Below are 21,011 nucleotides of genomic sequence, written 5' to 3'. Positions count from 1 at the left end.
ACCTACAGGCTATCCTATTTCATAGATCAGAGATCAACTGCCTATCCGCATTCCTAACTATTCAGTCTAGAAAGATGTAAAAGCATGTCTTTACTCTATCCTTAAAATATAAGTATTTACTTAACTATAATGATTGTTACTACTGACCAAACTCTCCAATGCCATGTTATTAGAAAATTGCGAATGCCTTTATTTGTAGATTCAGCCGCCCTAGGAATCCTGACAATGGACTGTTGCTCGACAGCAAACACATACACCCATTCGATCGTAACCTAAAATGCTGGGATCTAATATTGGATTTGAAAATTCCTTTGGCCAAGAGCATCCCTCGACTGAACAGACTTTGGTCTGTCTTATAAGACACAGCTAAAACGCATAGGCTCTATCATCCTGAAGAGGCAATTGAATTGATTACTCATTTTAAATCTGTAAAGTTCCAAAGGTGCCTGAACTTGAATCTGAGTCCTCATGTTTACATCCTGTTGGATCAATCAGGCCCTCTCATCCATTTGCATGACTAGAACGCAGATCGTCTGACGGGGTGTGGGATTCTCTCCATGGACTTATCTCATAAATTGAATGCCAGCGCATTGGCCTTCAATAGAATCAAGGATATTTTTGGGATGAAGACTCAGATCTTTCATTATTTTTTATTTATTTTGCGATGGTTTGAAAAAGGTTTTTTGTTGCTTTCGTTGAAAAAACATCATTTGCCTCCACCTTTATTTGTCAGTCTCACTACCCAAAAGCAGGAGAAGAAGCCTATTGAAGATTCACTGCACATCCCGAGCACTTGTGAATGCCTATTGCAATTACTCAAACGGTCGAAGCACGATTGTTTATCCGCCAGTATATTTATGCAATACAACATGGTTTCTGTGAGTGTATACTTTTTCATGTGTTTACCAGCAAAAGAACGGTAGTTCGTCCGTGTCCATCCTCCTCGATCAAATCGTTTTAGGGTTTTTGTTTGTGTTTGAGACAAATGTTTCAACTTTCAACATTTTAGTCAAAAAGCAAGTCCTTAAATTTAATAAACCAATTAGTTTACTAACAGGCATTTGGACTTTGAATCTCGATTCTATTACATTACTAAGTTGATTTAGGAACATGGATTCATTGGACTTGTTTTAGAAAGGGAAGTCTATCCCTTCATGCTTTTATTACATTTTGTTCATATCATACAAAGAAAAATGAGGGTCCGATCTAGCACTCTAATCAAATGATTCGTATGATTTATGGCATGTGGATGAGTTTTTTTACTTTCCACCACCGTTGAAGACCAGGAGGTTAGCAGCACCGCGGAGGTCACCCTTGACGGCGTTCTTGGTGGCAGCGGACAGGATAGCCTTGTAGAGTTGAGATGGGGTCTTAATCTTGGCATCGCTAAAGTACAAGGCAGCGACACCAGCAACGTGAGGGGTAGCCATCGAAGTTCCTGAAATGGTGTTCTTGGCAGTGTTGCTACCAATCCAAGCAGAGGTAATTTGAACACCAGGTCCAAAGATCTTGACGCACTTGCCGAAAGAAGAGAAGGAAGCAACTCTGTCACGGCTATCGGAGGCACCAACAGTGAGAGCACGAGGAGAGCTTGAGGGAGAGGTGTTACATGCGTTGATTTTTGGATCATTTCCAGCAGCGACAATGATAGGAATGCCGGCCTTGTAGAGACGAGCGACTGCATCGTTCATGGCCTTAGATGCTACGCCACCGAGAGACATGTTGACAATAGCCTTCTTACCCTTGTTAGTATCGATGATCCAATCAAGAGCAGAAACAATACCAGATGTGGAGCCAGATCCATCGGCGCCCAGGACCTTGACACCGACTAACTGAACCTTCTTGGCTACACCAAAGACATTGCCGCCAATGGTACCAGCAACGTGGGTACCGTGACCGTTCTGGTCTGTGTTAGGGGAGCCCCGGATGAAGTTGGCGCCCATCTTGGCACGGCCACCGAAATCTTTATGGGCAGCGTTAATGCCTGTATCAACGATGTATGCTGTGACACCAGCGCCACCCTTGCTAGGGAAGAGGTAAGAGGTCTTGAGGTTGATCAAGCTCTTGCGCTGAGAGACACGAGGAAGACCCCAGGAAGGAGGGTTGACCTGAGTAGCCTGAATGGTAACGATAGAATCCCGTTCAACATATGCAACCTCCTCCATGTTGAGGATATCATTCAAGTCATCATCAGAGTCCATCGTAATGGTATATCCAGAGATCGCCTGGAACTTGTGGTTGATGTGAGGAGGACGACCTTTTTGGCCATTGCGGCCATTGGTGCGGGGACGATTGGCGAGTGAATTGAACTTGGGCTCAAATGACTTAGTGCTACCATCCTTCAAGACAACAATGTACGATCCGGGGACTGCGGTTGTGCCGGCACCATTGGCGTAGAATGGAGCGGCAGCCTCAACTGAGGAGGTGGTGAAAGCCAAACAGGCAACAACGAGTAGGGAGAGATATTTCATGATGAATTGAAAATGAAGAAGAAAAAAAAAAAAAAAAAAAAAAAAAAGTAGTGCGTGGACAGTGTTTTTCTGTTCCTTGTTTAGGCTGTGTGGGGTTGCTGTAAAAGCTGTGATGGATTTTTTCTTAGTCCAAAGGGAAAGATGTGGAAGAGAAAGTGAGAGTAATGAATAAAAGTGACAGAAGCAGCTCCCTTTTATACCAAATAGTTTTAGGGATGAGGTGTGGAGGGACGTTTGGTCGAATCAAGAAAAACAGGGGATGTTTCGTGTTTTCATTCATTCTATCATACCATTCTCCCATTCATCTGAAAAAGAGAGCACACATGAGAGCTTGCTTATGAATGTATAAAATAACTTTGAACTTGCAGATATTTTGTATGCTTCCATGGTCCAGGCATTCCATTTGCCTTGTCCTTATTCAATGCAAGATGTTGATGGTTGAGAGCAAATATTTTTTGTCGACCCTCATATTCAAATACAAAAGCTCAGGAATGAGAACTGCCTCTTCTCAATCAAGAGATTGCAGGTCTAACATACACTGACCATCCATTAATACTACCTCACTATGAATGCATACGAATATGATACCCATACGCTTCCACTTTTCATTTAGTAGATATAGTGACAAAACGTTTTCAAGTTTCTCACCAGGGTCAATGCAACACTAAGTTTCTCACCAGGGTCAATGCAACACTAAGTTTCTCAAGGGAACGTGGAGTCACAGCATCATAATCAATTCAAATACCATTGACACTTGAATTCGCCCACCAGAACATTTCTGCTCTATTTGAAACAACTGTAAACACCATTCAACGGAATACAGGCACGATTTCTGAATTTCTCTCTCGAATGTCCCTCAAGGGTATTAAAGAGACCTGTGTTACCAAATCTTTAATTCTAAGTAGACATGGTATAAATATGCACATCTCTTTTTTGTTGATGCTGACGCTGTTAATGCTTTCTATTAAATGTGTTAATATGTTCCTGCATCTAAGGGCTATGCTTCTATGCTCCAATATTAGCTTTATTAATAAAGCAGAATTTGGTTGTGAGCATTTTATTAAATGACTTTGCCATGCCTGCCCTTCTGTTATCCTTCTATCTCTTTGGTACCCTACCAAGGCTTTATTCAACAGATCTTTATGAGTCTATTTCACTTAGCTATCCGTCCATGTCCGACCTTTTTTTTTTTTTTTTTTTTTTTTTTTTTTTTTTTTTTTTTTTAAAAAAAAAAAAATAAAAGTCAAAGATTCTTCTTTGTTATTAATTAAGAAAATTTGCCTCCTTTGTGTCTCGTCTCTCCCAAAATGAACAGGGCAAGGCAAAATAAGCACTCTTTACTATTACGTGAGCTTTTATACAGTCTTTGATAACGAACAAACAAGTGTAAATATATATTATAGCGTGATACACTGAAGAATAGGTCACATCATGATGACAGTCTATTATACTTCACGCTAATGAGATCCTTTTTCTTCAAAATATCCAGGATGGATAAAAGGAACAGACAGAGATGGGTGCTTTACCAAATGTAGATATTATAGTTTGTTAAAAAGCACGGCTGTTTTCCAGAGACTCGTACGTATATGTATAATTTGCACATTTATACCCTTATAACCATCAATAGATAAGATGATATATTAAATGTATTGGGTATTTAGTGTTGAGCAGTCGACAAATGGTTTGAAGGCAGTGTAATAATTCGTTTTAACAAGAAATGCTCAAAAAAAAGGTGATAAAAAAAAACGCGCGTAATAGGGTGCGGCAACTCAAAAAAAAAAAAAAAAAAAAAAAAAACGCAATATTATTTTATTATTCACGATGGAACCATTGCTCTTTGATGATCCTGGGAGCTGACAATGATTTCTTGTCCCTCCACGAATACAAAAAATTGACTTTGTCCCTGACCCTGATCCCTGAGACATCATGAGCCCTATATAATGTCACACAAATGGATCACAGCCCAAATCTTTAGTGCAAGTTCTCAAAAAATAAAATAAAATCATTTTTACCATGATTAACAAGCGCTTTTCTCAGAGACTTGTATATATATATCTAGATGTATAAATAAAAATTACCTTGGAACACATTCAGACAAATTTGTATATTTGTATTCTGGTGCACAAGTTACAATTTAAAAATCAGGTACGAGGTGGAAGCTATATTTCATTTTTGGCTCTTGCATGTGTTCATTGTTAATTCATCTTTTTTTTGTGCGCAGGAACATTGAATAGTTGAAAAGGGACAAAAAAGAAAAGGATTGGTGCAATGGTAATAAGGAAGGCATTATAAAAATTAAGGAGAAAGTAAGTGTGTAGAAATGAGGTAGTGTTTTTGCAAAAGTGAGAAAGGGTACCTAACCATCGTTATTCAGGCCATGATACTAAGAAAAAAACAAAGGAGCTGTGGAACCAATTACACATGCTTTGTGAACGTCCTCAATGTTATACAATTGCAGATTCTTTTCATGTTTGAACGGGCACTCCAAGCTCAACATTCACAGCACAGATGAATAGTAATTAGAGGGAAATGAGGAACAATGGAGCAATAACAAACATGCAAGGGATCATTTGTATGCGATAATGATAATTTGTATTCAAGGAATAAAGTAAGAGTGCTACTCAAGGCACATCGGGTTTTGAAACCAAAAAAGCAATGGCATATTATATACATGTACAAATGTAAAGAAAATAACTTGACCATAATACGGACCATGTATCTGGTGGTGCGTAAAGCATATATACTAAGGATAAAGAATAACGTCACCATCGATTGCTCTAAAACCAAACGCGATTGACTGTCGTATTGATAAAGCTGGCTTGCACTTGGCTTATGAACTAGGATTGCAACTAGTTTTTTTTTTTTTTTTTTTTTTTTTTTTTTTTTTGAAAAAGTGCGATCAGTTTAGTCTTTAAAAAAATTCACCTCGTATCAAAACGTCTTACTGCAAGTAGTGACCGAGACTACATCAGCGTTGACAACAGCACTTATAAATATGAGGTGAGACAGGTTGGAGTTGATCATCCCTGCAAATACAACAACGATACCTGAATGGTTGTTTCTGTCTGTGATAATGGTAGTTGAGAATCACGACTCTGTGGTAATGGATGGCTCTTCAAACTACTATAATGCACTGATGCGTGGGCATTGTAGCAATGTCACACCGTATCCGGGACACAAACTACATTCACGTCTGAGGTTGCGCAACAAGTGCTGGAGGCCCATCCACGAGTGTAGTTCTATATAAGAATAGTTCAAAGATAGGACGCGCATTTAGATCGCGTATGAAGCCTCCTGCATGACCAATGCTAATTCTCTAGAATACTTCGGTGTTCCCAAAGTGCTTGCTCCCATACGCGGGATCCTTACATTAGCCTTCGATATGGCTGTATCTTAAGTCTTGTCTCGTTACTTTCAACTCAGGTAGGTAGTATTAAACATGTCTGTAAACAGCTTAATTGCGGATTGTAATGTTAGAACTGAGTACATTCAAGTCCCGTTTGTAATCCGCCAAGGTCTTTAGAAACTACTTGGACGGTTCTTCCTTTGCTAACTGGGTGTAACTAGAGTACGTATCTTGAAGGATAATGCGTCTGATTCATATCAATTACTTGTGAAATGTAGCCTTATTGATTTGAGAAAGGCTCGATCTTCAGTGCTTTCCGGCTCTAGTTACGACATCTTCTGCTTACACTCGTTGATCTAAGAATCTTTGCCACCCAAGCTAAAGTTATTCTCTCAGAGAAAGGCGAAGCATTGGTATTTCAAAGGTGGTAAGACAAGCCTCGCTGGAGAAGAGAAAGTCAGTTCGGGCTTGTTAGAATGAACCATGTAAAAGCCTCGATATTTATTTTAGGACGCATCTACCTGTCGACCAAGGTGATCGCATAAAAAGAAGGGCTAGACCCATAAATTTTAAGTTTTCAACCGAAGATCATCTCTTCCAGACTTTCAGGAACGTGGCTTTCTTGTGTCTTTTTATGGCGAAGCAAGGAGGCCTAGAGCAGTCGATATTTCTTTTTCTTCTTTGCTTCTTCACACGCACACATACGCAAACCACACCTAGTTACCTTCAGTATGGCGTATAGTTTCAAGCCGCAACCTCAGCTCTCTCTCCTTGATGATCAGTATATCCCTACAGAAACATTACGCTCATTCTCCGATGCAGTTTTCGACTATCTTGATACGCATTGCGAACCAAAAGGCACCCAGTTGCTTGAGCCGGAAAAGATGCAGACTCTAGTCTCCTTCGCGCTAGGCAAGGAAGAGCTCCAAGACAATATTACATTCAGTTCTCTACTCTTAGGCTTGACTTTTTTAGCATATCAAGTTGAGACAGTTTTCAATTCTCACGGTCCATCGGTTACTCGAGCAGGGCTTCTTACTTACCTTCGTTCCAAAATAATGGGGAACCCTGTCACAGCCTTAAGGGATTTCAAAGCATATAACAAAGCGATGCGACTAGGTTCTCCATTTATCCGATCACAATTCCCTAGGGTGGCAGATTTAAAGACCAAAGAATTGGCATCATATGTCCAAGCTAGCTTTGACAAAGCTACCAATATTGCTTGTTTTGGGCTAGCTAGTGAAGGAGGTGGAGAAGAGAGCGGAGAAGAGGACGGATACGGATACAATCATACAGATAAGTACGGGTCTAACGATACAGACGAGTACGGGTACAAATATACAGACGAGTATGGGTACAAAGATACAGACGAATACGAGTACAATGATACAGACGAATACGAGTACAATGATACAGATGAGTACGGGTACAAAGATACAGATGAGCACGGATACAAAGATACAGATGAAGAGGATGGAAGCGAGCACGAAAAAGTGAATGAAGTTGATTTAGAGGCCATGAAACTAGCATATGCCTTGGAGCAAAAGTTTCACCTGGCAGCAATCGATCTTATTGACGGCCCACGTGTATGTTATAGTTGTAGGAGGCGCCCATGTACGTGCACCGGACTTTCAGCACTCATCTAAAGATACTACTTTTATAGAAATATGTCCCGGTCGGCGTGACTTTTGAGAATCCTACTTGGGTACTCTTTATGCACTAAAAGAGAATAAAATGCTGCTAAATGATGTGTAACTCTTCAGTCGTGCAGTGTTTTAATCCAATTAAAACAACCTTACAGTGTAATATACAACTGAGGTTCAAAAGCACAAAGAGTAGGCTCTTTATTATCACGACAGACGACATCTTGTTACTATATGATATAGTTTTCTGTCTACATAGTACAGTACACCTATTACATGACATGGCACTTTTTTTATGCCTCGTTCCCAATATGCTTGGTATTGCGGTATTTAATTTGCCATTAGGCATAAACACCTAAGGCACAAATGGTGTAATATCAACGCTGTTAAAATATCGAATGGGCCTGATTTGGATGCTTGCTTTCATTTCTGAGAACAAAGCTCCATTTACAAAGCAAGTCAACTCAAAAGGCGGCCATGTTGATACCTAAGCTGGAGCCTTATTAACTTGCAAAAACAAGCCTCCAATAAGAGACGCGATTGGCCCTTGTAACATGTCCTGTTTGGATCAAAATCGGATTTGCACATCTACTGGGTGAGGCCAAACAAATTAAATGATTGGTGACGATCATCAAAACCTGACCTGAAGGTGTAACACAATCAAATGAGTCTTCCCTTCAATATGTATTCTTGTAGCACAGCCCAGCCTTGGCGCGGAAAAGTCGGGCCAGACAAGCCGAGAGAACATCTCTTCTTGGAGCATGGCTTTGCATAAAATTCCATGATGCCCAGAGCAGTCGACATTTCTTTTTCTTCTTTGCTTTTCCACACACACACACGCAAATCGCACCCGATTACCTTCAGTATGGCGTACAGCTTCAGTCCGCAGCCTCAATACCCTCTCCTCGATGATCAGTATAACCCTACAGGAACATTGCGCTCATTCTCTGACGCATATTTCAACTATCTCGATACATACTATGAACCAAAAGGCACACAGTTGCTTGAGCCAGAAAAGATGAATGTCATATTCTCTCTCACGTTGCCCAAGGAGGAAGTTGCGCTTAATGTTCAATTTGGCTCCGTTGTCTACGACCCACAATTTTTGGCTTTTCAGATCGAGACGATTTTTAACGCCCACGGCCCATCGGTCACTCGGGCGGGATTTCTTGCTTACCTTCGTTCCGAGATAATGAGTGACCCAGACACAGCCTGCAAGAACTTCAATTCAGCTAACCAAGTGATGCGGTTAGGGCCTCCATTCGTTCGGTCACAGTTCCCTAGGGTGGCAGAACCAAGAGCCAAAGAGTTAATGTCATATGTCCAAACTCGCATTGACAAAGACGTTCAGACTATTCGCGGTGGAGTTACTAGTGAAGAGGAGGAGCTGAACGCCTTGAAGATAAGGCTTGCTTTAGAGCAGCAGGGCATGCAGGCAGCAATTGATCTCATTGACGGCCCGCGCTATTGCTATAACTGTAGAAGGCGCCCATGCACATGCAGTGGGATTTTGGGACTCATCTAGATATGACTAATTAATAGGCATCCTACTTGAGTATATGTCATTTTATTTGTTCATGTATTAAAAAACAATTTCAGACGGACAAAAAGCACTGGCATCTGTACATCTTCCCACAGCTCACACTTACATCTATCAACACAACCTAACAAAAACCATTTCATCAGGTTATCAGGTTCTGATCAGAGCCCAGCAAAGAATTCTTTTAGATTCCGCAAGGTTTTCAGGCTTTATTGTTGTTCTCCAGTCCTTTTGGAGCTACATAAGAGCGTTTGATTTGTATCATTTGAGTAGAACGTAGCATTGGTTTATATTGCAACGTCCGAAAGCCCAACCCAACCTTCCTCGATCCAGGGGAAGGTAAAGCACCGAAGCTCCAATGGTGTTATAACGAGGTCTCACTAGAGAAGGGAAAGTCGAAGCCGTGTAAAAGCCCTGACACTTTTTTTATGGGACGTAGAGGGATTCCATCTATCCCTTAACCTATGATCCAAGTTTAAATGGAAGCTAAATCTATCTGCACGATTGTTTCATGCTGTTTAGGGTACCACCATCTTCGCATGCATCAATAATATCGATCATACTTGTGTGGCGTATAAAGAAAAATGTCTGAGCATGCTCGTATAACGATTAATATTTCTTTTTCTTATTTCCTGCAGAAACGCTGCGCTCATTCTCCGATGCAGTTTTCGACTATATTGATACGAACTATGAAGTAAAAGGCATCCAGTCCTTCAGCCGGAAAAGATGCCCTGCTTTACTTCACGCTAGCCAAGGAAGAGTATCAACATAGTTTTATATTCTGCTCCTTAATCTGCAACTTCAATTTTTTAGCATATCAGTTTTTACTACTCATGATCCATCGGTTACTCGAGGAGGACTTCTTACTTTGCTCCATACCCGCATAATGGGAGACCTAGACAGAGCCTGCGAGGGCTTCAATCCAGCTGATTAAGTAATGTAACTAGGACCTCAATTCATTCGATCAAATTTCCCTACGGAACCACGGAAGACCTTGCAGACTTTTAAAGCCTTGCTAAGCAGCTGTCGAGTCGCAACCTGATGATTTGGGTTGTCAAATTGCAATATGCTCCTTAACAACTCAAGTAGTGTGCCTATCAATAAGTCATTTCAGTTGGGACATATTTTTTAGGAAGAATATGTCTATATGAGTCCCAAATCCCACTGCATGTGCATGGGCGCCTTCTACAGCCATAGCATAAGCGGAGGCCGCCTATAAGATCAATTGTTGCCTGCATGCCCTATTGCTCCAAGGCCATCCATATTTTTATGGTGTTCGTTGCTCCTCTCAGCAGCTTTACTGATGCTGACTTTGACATATGAATCTATTTCTTTGGCTTTTGGTTCTTCCGCCGCCTTGACGATCTATTGTAATTCCTGGGTTCTTCTGAATTTACATTATAGCGTTCAATTTGTATCATTTAAATAAAGCGGAGCGTTGGTCCATGTTGCAACATCTGGAAGTTGGACCTAACCTTACCTTACTTTACCATGCCACTCTATCTCTACAAGACACTTGTACACTATTAAGAGCATTAGTGTATATGCATAAATATGTTTGTTGCATGCTGTGTTCAGTTCAATATTATTATTTGCACATGACAGATGTTAAACGCACGCCACCATTTGGCCAATTGAGCAGTTGAGACAAACAACAAAGTTCCACTTTCCCCACACAATCATCTTGACGTGCGTGCATTGAACATTGAAGAAAAACTACATCGGCTGTGCATATCCTCTCATCCTTTTCTCTCTTTCAGCCAAGCATACACACTGTCCTCATTCATTTCCATCTTAGCTTACAGATCCCAACATCACTTTTTATCACGAAGTAAAAAAAAATCCACATTTGGTATGAACATTACGCGAAAAGCAGTGAGAACAACATGGTTCCTTCATCTCTGTTAACTTGGTGGCACCCTCCTTTTTTTTTTTTTTTTTTTTTCTTTTTCCTTTTTTCCTTTTTTTTTTTTTTTATTACTTTTTCTTTTAAAATAAAAAAAGATATAGATTGAGAGGCCAGAGGCCATGTTCTCGTCCATCAAGGGAAAGTTTAACACGATTCAGGAAAAAGGACTTGAAGCCGGTAAAGCCGTCCAAGCTGCTGCTTCAGGCGCTAACAATCCTTCACAACGAGCTTCTAGTGATAATCATTACCATAACAACCATAGTCACGATCTGTTACAGGACCCATCATCATCCCCAGGATCAAGGTCACCTAGGACAAGTGGCGTTGGAGGTGGAAGCAGCGCAACATCATTGTTCCGTAGATCACTTCAGTCTAATCGTCCATCTACAGACCTGATTAATTTTGCCACGTCACCATCTTTACCTTCAACACCACAACCCATTATGAACAAGAAGCTCATGGCTACAGTTAATCAATTGACTCTAGATCCACTTCAGGAGAAACCAGACCCTGCACAACTTGAAGCCGTCAAGGCTGCAGAACCTGGTGGGACCGAAATGGCTGATACTATCATTGAGAAATTGGAACGATTGCAGAGATATGAAGCTCGTTTCCCAGGTAATGAATAAACGAAGATAATTTTTATGATTGGTGATTATATAGACCATAAGAAAGACAGTAATCAATTTTCAATTGTATGCTGAAGAGGGAAAGGAAATAAATGGCACTGAGGCTGGATTAAAAGCTAATGGGATCCTCACATGCTCAATGCATTTATTTTTTTGTGTTTAATTAATAGATTTGGCACAAGCATTCAAAAAACTAGTGCAGGAAAAAGTGGCTGTCGAAGCTGTCTTGAAAGCGTCTACACCTATTGAGGACCTTTCAGATATCGAGGGGTTGGATTCGCATCTTCGTAATATGGCATATAAGAGTGAAGTTTCTATGCAAGAGATCAGACGCCTGAACGATGAACTACAGGGTACGGATGATATTTATATGCATATATTTATTTATTTACGTTTATCGATATTTGTCAGATACCCTTTTTCAATAAATATGGGGGATATCAAAATGAGTATCTTATTTTTAATTTGATGATCCGCTTATTATTACTGTTCGCTTTTCGAACCGTGTTTATAGATGCAGCCAGACTAAAGGAGGTCCATTTGCTTGAGTCGGCTTCCCAGTCAGATATGATCGAGAATTTACAGGATCAGCTTGCATCAAAGGCAGAGGTACAGAACAGTTGAAATCGAAATCTCTTTGATTTATATGCATCAAGCATATTCAAGTCAATTTTTAACTAACACGAGCAACACCACGTATACAATCTCATAGGAGGTTGAGCAATTGAAAAGCAAGATACCAGCGACTGATAACAATGCAGCGGATACAAATGAAGTTTCAAAAGCCACTATTGAAAAGCAGCAGGAACGCATTACAGAATTAGAGACAAAAATCAAGGCGCTTGAAAGTCAGTTGGCCGCCTCTCCCTCTTTGCCAACCACAGCATCAACAGCCGCTTTAATTCCAGATCTACTCTCTGATCCAGTTTCTGCTTCCGTCTCTGTGCCCGAAACTGTTGCTGTATCAACTGTTGCATCAGGTATTAGCTCACCCAAAGAAAAGAAGACCATGGCCAAGGAGCAAAAGAAGGACCAAGCATTGCGTGATCTGATGTCTCGTCTCGATGTTGTCCTCAAGGAGAAAAAACAGGCGCAGCAAGAGCAAGAGCAAGCTGAGGCCAAGTTGCTTCAATTGCAGTTGGATCTAGATAAGGAAGTCAAGGTTAAGAAAGAGATGGTTGAGAAGATGGATGAATTGCAAAAAAAGATTGGGGGGATGGAAGGAAAAGAACATAGGTTGACCGATAGCAAGGAAGGTGCGTCACAAGGGAATAAAGAACAAAGCCAGGCTCAAGAACAGCAGCAGCGACAAGGAAATTCAGTTACAAAGGCGGAAACATTAGTTGGATCCAAGGCTGGTGATGATGGCGAACTCGATCCTATAATAATGTTACGAAAGGACTTGGAGGCAGCATCTCAGGAAGCCAAGTTAGCGAAGGAGTCACTTGCAAAAGCCCAAGCTGAGGTTGAAGCTGCAGTCAAACGCGAAGCAGATGCACTGGCGGCAAAGAATCTGGCAATAAAGAGGGAGTCAGAAGCTTTAGATGCGAAGAGTAAAGTAGAGACATTACTCGCAGAGACCCGTACTGCTCAGAAATCAATCAAAGATTCCGCTGCAGAAGCCGAGAAGGAACTAAAAATCGCAAAAGTCCAGATCAAAGAACTGCAAAAACTCGATATAACATTAAAGGAAACTAGACAGCAGTTGGCAGAGGCACAGAAAGAGCTTAATCAGGCGCAAAAAGAGAGAGAGAATGCTCAAAAATCTTTTGAAGAACAGCTTCAAAAGGCCAAAAGGGAGCAGGAAGACTTGGAAACGAAACTAAAGCAGGAGGCTAAGAATAATGCTGACCAGGTCCAAGCTGAGAACCGAAGCTTGCTTGAGGCTCTTGAAAAGGAGGTGGAGCAGTTGCGTAAAGAGAAGCAAAATCTGGAGCAGAAAGTTGAGCAGGAAATCAGCCAAGCTTCTCAGACTGGAGAAGCAACAGAAGAATTGAAAGGACAATTGAAATTACTGCAAGACAAGATTCAAAAGCAAGAAGAGACAATCTCAACATTGAAAAAGGAGTATGCCGAACTCGAGAGACAAATGAAGGAGCGTCCAGATCTTTCAGATGAGCTAGCGGCTATCACTGCCAGGGCTGCAGAGAAAGAGAAGGAAGCGAATGATAATCGAAGCCAGATTGAATCACTCGTGGCTGAGAAAGAGGTCCTTGTCAAATCTCTCTCAGATAAGCAACAGTTGATTAAGAGCTTGGAAGAAGCAAAGGCCAAGGCTTTACATGACTATAAGCTTAAAGAGGATGAGAAGGAGCAGCAGTTACAAGCCAAAATTGAGGAAGTTGATGATCTCCAAAAGGAAGTGGACCAATTAACAGATGAGAAGGACGAGATTTTGGCCAAGCTTGCTCTAGCACAGGAACAGGAGCGGAGCGGAGCCAAAGCTCTCCAGGCATTGGATGAACTCAAAGCAAGGCTTGAGGAGATGGAAAAAGAGTTACAAGGCAAGGTGGTTGAGGCGGATGACCTTCAAAAAGCGGTCGATCAATTGAATGACGAGAAAGACGAGATCTTGGCAAAGTTGACTGTCGTCCAGGAAAAGGAGTGCAATGCGTCCAATAAGGTCGCAGTTTTGGAGGAAAAAATCAAGTCTAAGGATTCAGAGAAAGAGAAAGAATTTAAAGCTAAATCAACCGAGGTTGATGATTTACAGAAAGCAGTCGATGAATTAAACCAGGAGAAGGATGAAATCCTGGCTAAGATGGCTATCATCCAGGAGAAAGAGCGTAACGGAGCAACCAAAATCCAAACTCTAGAAGAAGATCTTTTCAAAGTTAAACAACAACTTGGAGAGAAGACAGCCGAGGTTGCCGCTGCTGCATCAACACCTAGCAAGATCGGAGACAAGGCCGAGGATACAACTAAGGATAAGGAAGCAACGTCAGCCTCTGAATCAAGTTCTAGTGCTATTGAGGAGGATTTGCGAAATAAAATCGTGCAGCTGGAAGCCGAGATTTTATCATTGAGTCAAACTCCCTCGAAAAACGCTCAAAAGAAGCTCCGCCAAGAGCTGAATCACACCAAGGCTGCAAAACAGGAGGCGGAGGCCTTAGTTGCTTCATTGAAAGAGGATCTTGAGAAGGCACAGACTTCGGCTCAGTCTCGGTCCCAAGACGTACCCTTGGCCAGTAATAATAGCGATGAAAATCAAGCGACAAATGCAGAGCTAGAAGCTACCATCAAGGGCCTGAAAGAGAAGATCTCTGAACTTGAAAAGACAATTGCAAACAAAGAAAATGAATTGATAGACCAACAGAAGAAGCTGGATGAAGAAATTGACCGTCAAAAGACTCTACAGGGTCGTATTCAGGAGCTTGAGAAAACTTCAGAGCTTTTCAAGGACCTTACACAGGCGCATGAGAAGTTGGAAGCCCAGTTCGCTAGTGAATCAGAAGCTCATAAAGCAGCTTCTATGGAATTACAAAAGACCGTTCAAGAACTTGAAGCAAAGGAAGCAGAGGTAACGAAGGAGTTGCAGATCATCAAAGAGCATGAACAGAGTTTGGTGAAGGAACTCGAGCAGGCACATAAGCAGCTCTCTTCAGAAAAAGTACTTGAGCAACTGCGCAAAGAGAAGGCAGACTTGGAGGCAAAGGTCGAGGAGCAGACGAAATTGGCAGCTCATGAACAAGATCATGTGAAGAGTGAACTGGAGAAGGTTACCTTTGAACTTGAGATTGCTCGCAAGGCTGAACAGGCTGCGACTGCCAATGCTGAGAAGCTGATCAAGGACCTTGATTCAATGCAGGAGAAGACTGCAACTCTTGCAAATCAGCTGAAGGAATACAGCGAATCCAAGAAGGATTATGAAGAGCTGACCATTCAGATTTCAATGCTTACGAAGGAGAAGGAAGCACTATCACAGGATTTGGAGACTGCACGGGCAGAACACGATAAAGTTAGCAAGGAGAAGGACGATATCCACCAAGAGCTGAAGGCCAAACACGACAGCCTGGTAGTAGAGAGAGATGAAGCGCTTGTCAAATTAACATCTATTGAAACCCAGCTTAAAATTGCGCATGATGGTGTATCCAAGAGTTCAAAGGATGTTGAAGAGAAGATTAGTGCATTGATGAAAGAGCTTGAAGAGAGAAAAGAGGAGTTGATCAGAGTGGAGACAAGGATGAAGGAAATGGAGACACTAAATGCTACAGAGATCAAGCAATTGCAAGAGCAAATTCAGAGTCTGAAGACCGAAAAGGAATCGCTTGAACAGCAGAAAGCCGAATTGGAAACACGACTCAAGGATGCTGATGCCCAAAAGGAGGAGACAGCCAAGTTGCTTATAGCAGCGGAGGAAAACGCAGCTCGGTTGTCTGCAGCCAAGGCGGAATCACAAGAAAAAATGAATGAGTTACAGGTTAAAGTCAGTTCGCTAACGATGAAGGACCGCGATACAAAGGAGGCTCTTGCTCTGGCCAAATCAACCATCCATCAACGCGACGAAGAATTAGAGGAGGCTCGGAAAACAAAAGCTGAAGATGAAGACAAGTTGCAAAAATCTATGGCGCTCCTCAAGACGACCCGCAAGCAGATTCTCAGGTTAGAGAAGGAGAAACAGGAAGTGGCGGATGAGTTAGAAGCAACAAAGGTAGCGATGGCCAAAGCAGCACAGGAGGCAAAGACACAGCTTGCCAAGGTCACGGCACAACAGTCAACTGCAGCTAGCGACCTAGCACGGCTACAGGCGGTTCATGCCAAGATTGCGCAGGATAAAGAAAAGTTGATTCAAGAGAAGGATCAGTACTTTGATCAACTTCAAATGAAACAGGCTGAGTTTGAGTCATCACAGACATCGCTTGAAAACGTGGGGCATGAGATGACGGAGTATCGGCATCAATTGGAAGAGGCTCGTGATCGGGTGACAATGTTAGAGGAGGAGACATCGCATGCGAAGCGGTTAGCGGAGATTAAAGTGGCAGAATGCGAGGATTTGAAGAGAAAGACCACAGATCTAGCAGCCAAGTTGGATCAGTTGCAGACGGCGATGAACAGACGGAGCGCTGTATTAGAGAATCTGCAACAAGAAGTGGATGAGACTAAAGAGACCTTGAGCGCAGAGATTGAGAAGCTGAAGAAGTCGTTACAGGAGAAGGAGTTTGAGATTGCAGACTTGAAGGCTCAAGTAAGCAACAGGGGAGAGGAACTAAAGCAATTGACCTCAACGCAGCAACAGCAAGACGATAAAGTGTCTGCGTTGGAGAATGAGATCCAAGAATTGAAGGAACACAAGCGGAATCTTGAACTAGAGCTGGTAAGTATTTATATTTTTCTTAATCATTGAAATATCTTAATATTATTGTCATAGACTAAATGTTCTCTCTTTTTTTTTAATGTATAATGTAGCAACACTTCAAGGACTTGGAGGGAATCCTTGCACAAGAGAAGAGTACGCATGAAAAGTTTGTAGAGGAGTCCAAGATGCGTGAAGGACACTTGCACACTAAGAACAAGGTAAAAGATGCAGGAAAGGCAATGCCTTTTTTTTTTTTTTTTTTTTTTTTTTTTGCCGCTCCTTCGCCGATTATTAACTTGAAATCTTTTTCTCGAAATAGATTCTGAAGGAAGAAGTCCGTAAATTGCAGAAACAGACACCCGGGGTATCAACAACGCCATTGCCTACACAGGGACCTGGAGGTAATAATAGTGCTGCTGCTGGTGTCCCACAGACATCGGGGCCTAACCGAGCCATGTCTCCACATTCGACTCCTCCCAGTACACCACAACTGGGACGGCTTTTGCAAGAACGGCAGCAACAACAAGAGGATGATACCAATGTCGAGTACTTGAAGAACGTGCTACTGAGATTTATAGAATACAAGGATCATCGCGTAAGTTTTTTTTTTTTTTTTTTTTTTTGGCTTTGAGCAATATCAAAGTTTTATTTATTTGTGTGGAAGTATTACAGAACTGATGTATTTTTTTTGGTTTCAAATAGCAACAAATGGTTCCTGTGCTCGCCCAAGTGTTAAAGTTGACCCCAGATGAAACAAAGCGACTTTCACGGGGAGCATGATGAAGAATCTAAGTTTGGTCAGATTAGGACTTCGAATATGAAGACAAAGGCTCAAATGTAAACTGTGTAAAAAGAAAGAAAAATGATGAGGTAGACAAAAAAAAAGTCCAAGCAACAAATAATGTGTTATAAGCCTGATATAGTGCTTGTGAAAAGATAGAATACTTTGGTATGCATATGCTACACAAAACCAACTTCAATTATATGTGATATTCGAGTAGGCAAATAGATCAATATAAATGAGGCCTTATCATCATCGCTATGGATACATAGTCCATTCGTAGTCGAGAGAGAACACTGTGGTCTTCGGATCCTGATTATTCATCGCGTACTTGATTTCTCCAACCAATCTGCCTACATTACTTGAATATGTTACGATGCTATAGCGACATTGTACTGCTGAAAACAAATCGATCAAAAACTGCTTTAGTGATTCTTGTGGGCTCACTCGTCCTTTCTTGATATCGTCTTTCCATCCAGCATTTGATCGCATCATCTCTTGGACATGAATCTCAAAGCCACCTTCCCTTTCGGTGCTATTGCGTCCATACTCTTGTCTCGCTTCATTGACAACAAGTTGATCATCCGTCATCAGATAGATGTTCAAGATTCCGGTCATATTTCGAATCTCATTTGCCTTGGTCATGTAAGCCTTTAAAGGTAGCAGATCTACCTCGTTTCCTTTATCTGAGTGTCGTACATGGATCGAGATACATTCCCGAGACCTCAGCATGGTTGTTATTGCTGTTTGGGCTGCTGTATTACCATGCTGACGGAGCCACTCCCTGGTCTGGTAATTCGGTCGGATTACATAAAAAGTCAGCATAGATCTCCACCAGAACAGGCCTTGAGATTTATATTCTGGGAGAATAATCTCTTGGTCCTTCATCAAGGACTGGACATCTAATTGTTGAGAATAAAAGTTGATAGTCGAATGCTTCCATTTCGTAAAATTGGTTTCAGGCGGATGAATGCTGAAGGCTGTTTCCAAGTCTGAATAGGAGCAAGAGGTAACAGGGATAAAGCCCTGGAATGGTAATTTGGTTTGATGGTTATTTTCCTTATCTGGTTGAATGAACAAGGTCATGTTGTAATACAGACTCCACGCTAGACCCAGTCCTGCTGTATGCCAATTGGATCCATAACCAAAAGGATTGATTACACCTTCAAAAAAATTGACGCAGCGATGTTGTAATCGATCCAAATGAGCTTGTAATTTCATTCGAGTCCCGTCCTCCCTGACCGTCATCAATATTTCGAATCCATCTCCACCAAATGGATTTATCATCCAATGAGATCGTCTCTGAACAAATTTGTCTAGTTCTGGCCCAAGATTGTACCCCTGTACAATCATTATTTGTTTAACGTGTTCACTAACATCCTCCATAAATTCTCGAGGGACCACGATCACGCTATAGTTATAATTCTTACAGGCGTTGTTCGTCGTAGCAGAATGGATGGTATTGCAAATCGTTTTCAAATGTGACCAATTTGTTTTGGAATGTATACAGACATCTGTTGAATCCAATGGAATAGGACAATTTGATGGTGAATTCTTTGTTCTGGAGAATTGTAGGTTGACAAGGTATAGAAAAGGCATCGACAACGTGGCTACACATGTCATAAAGATAAATGCATTTTTTTTTGCGACCATCTTGTGCAAGCAAAATTACCCCAGATTGTTTTTGTGGAAAAAAGAAGGCTTTCCCGTCAAAGTATGCTGTTGAAATTAGCAGCTTCAAAGATGACGACAACACATTGCAATTGAAAAGACAACTGTGCACCTTTTTTTTTTTTTTTTTTTTTTTTTTTGGTGCACTGGTAATAACTATTGAACTATACCGCCTCAGCTACACTTGTTCCTTCACAACTGCCTGGGAGCAGAGGTAAAGCAGCCGAATCGAGACTTCTAAGCTTGAATTCTAAAGAGACCTTGATTATGCAAGATCTTACATGAAGCGATATCGTTTATTAAGAGAGAAAGAAAATGAAAGAAAAGCTAATTTCATGTCCACGCAAAATGATCCGATATTAATTGATAGTCAAACAAAAGGAAACAGATGTATATAGCCGCTTGGTTTTTACAAAATAAATCTAGTTCGCACATTTGAAACAGAAACGCGACGCGTTCCAACAGATCACCAGAAATCCATGTCACCTGATGTACATGCTCTCTATCAAAGAGCTTTGGTAGATCTTCCATTCTTTAGATGCAATAATAGGCGAGCACCAGCTACACCTACTATTAACTTACTGGCTATCTGTCAAGAAGCGAGCCTCTTTTTCTGATAGTTCCTTGGTCTTCGCAACAAAGGGCCATCATCAAGCTTATCATAAACACGAATACACAAGAGGATTCACAATTCGCAATCCACAAGCAAGGGAATCCCTAATGAAGAAAGAGAGCCCTTTTATATTTACCAGAGACTGCTGGCTTGTTTTATTCTCTCTTATCATTGACTTTTGACATGATAGGATCAGTGTGGAGGGTTTTTTTTTTCGTACAATTTGAGGCTGCCTTTTTCAAAAAATGCAGTACTCTATTCCTCCAGTGCTATTGAATGAATGTATAGATAGTATTTCTTGATATTGTCGAATACCTGGCTAGCATCAATGCCACTATAGCCTTGTCTGCTTTCCTTTCTGTCTTTTTTTTTTTTTTTTTTTTTTTTTTTGCAAATCTTGAATTGGTCTGTGCTCTCTTGCCACAGCAAAGTTTGTTTTGTTTGTTTGTTTTGGTTAGGCCACAAGACGACAAAGCGGAGTAAGTGTATTTATTATTCCATGTATAAATTATATTTAGTTCATTTATCGTAGTGGAGCTGTAACCTTAAACAAAATGATTCTGAGAATGACATTGTTGTCTTCTCTTACTGTTTCGATTCAGAATGGTCAGGATGATTAAGATTGCAGTAAGGAAAGCTAGATGGTATGGCAGTACTTATCAGTCAGTTCACATTTTCAAGACAAATTGATTACACAGTCAACAGCGATCGATGACTGCATTATGGATGAAAAAAAGACAGGTAGCGATATTAAGGATGCAATTCAAAGTGAATTCCATTCCAGTTACTTGAGGGGACTGTACGGCTGCATTTCACACAAGAATAACCTCTAGCCTTGCCTATCGACTGGAGGAAAGGGGGCCGCAGTTGGTAGAGTCTTGATCATGAGAAGTAGGGAATACTTGGCAAGCACATGTCTCTAGTAGAGAAGGTTCACGACAGATTCAATGTCAAATGCAATATTAGCCCCGCCAGTGCAGCTCTCATGGTACGGTAAATACCAAGTTACTAATAACAAATGAAGAGTAATAACCGAAGTATGAAAAAGATAAATGGGATTTGAATGTGAACCACAGTACCACACATTGTTCGGTCTTTTTACTTTTTATACG

At 41.2% G+C, this 21,011-nt stretch overlaps 3 protein-coding genes across 3 annotated transcripts; 2 read left to right on the top strand and 1 right to left on the bottom strand.

The window, feature by feature from the left end:
• Nucleotides 1-6,511: 6,511 nt before the first annotated feature.
• BCR41DRAFT_408993 (hypothetical protein) lies at nt 6,512-7,540 on the top strand (the record flags this gene model as incomplete). The annotated part of the gene is made up of 2 exons (XM_022029410.1): nt 6,512-7,403; nt 7,481-7,540. Exons 1-2 carry the CDS (start codon nt 6,549-6,551, stop codon nt 7,538-7,540), a joined length of 915 nt encoding a protein of 304 aa, XP_021879719.1. The 5' UTR covers nt 6,512-6,548.
• Nucleotides 7,541-8,258: 718 nt separating this feature from the next.
• BCR41DRAFT_357159 (hypothetical protein) lies at nt 8,259-9,065 on the top strand. Its single transcript, XM_022024819.1, has one exon. The coding sequence runs from the start codon at nt 8,326-8,328 to the stop codon at nt 8,983-8,985; it is 660 nt and encodes a 219-aa protein (XP_021879718.1). The 5' UTR covers nt 8,259-8,325; the 3' UTR covers nt 8,986-9,065.
• Nucleotides 9,066-17,873: 8,808 nt separating this feature from the next.
• On the bottom strand, nt 17,874-18,701 carry BCR41DRAFT_423605 (hypothetical protein; the record flags this gene model as incomplete). Its single annotated transcript, XM_022030309.1, has 1 exon — nt 17,874-18,701. One exon carries the CDS (start codon nt 18,699-18,701, stop codon nt 17,874-17,876), a length of 828 nt encoding a protein of 275 aa, XP_021879717.1.
• Between the last annotated feature and the right edge of the window lie 2,310 nt (nt 18,702-21,011).

This window comes from Lobosporangium transversale (genome assembly GCF_002105155.1).
Source record: "Lobosporangium transversale strain NRRL 3116 chromosome Unknown BCR41scaffold_28, whole genome shotgun sequence".
NCBI lineage: Eukaryota > Fungi > Mortierellomycota > Mortierellomycetes > Mortierellales > Mortierellaceae > Lobosporangium > Lobosporangium transversale.
This window is presented reverse-complemented; position numbering and strand designations above follow the sequence as displayed.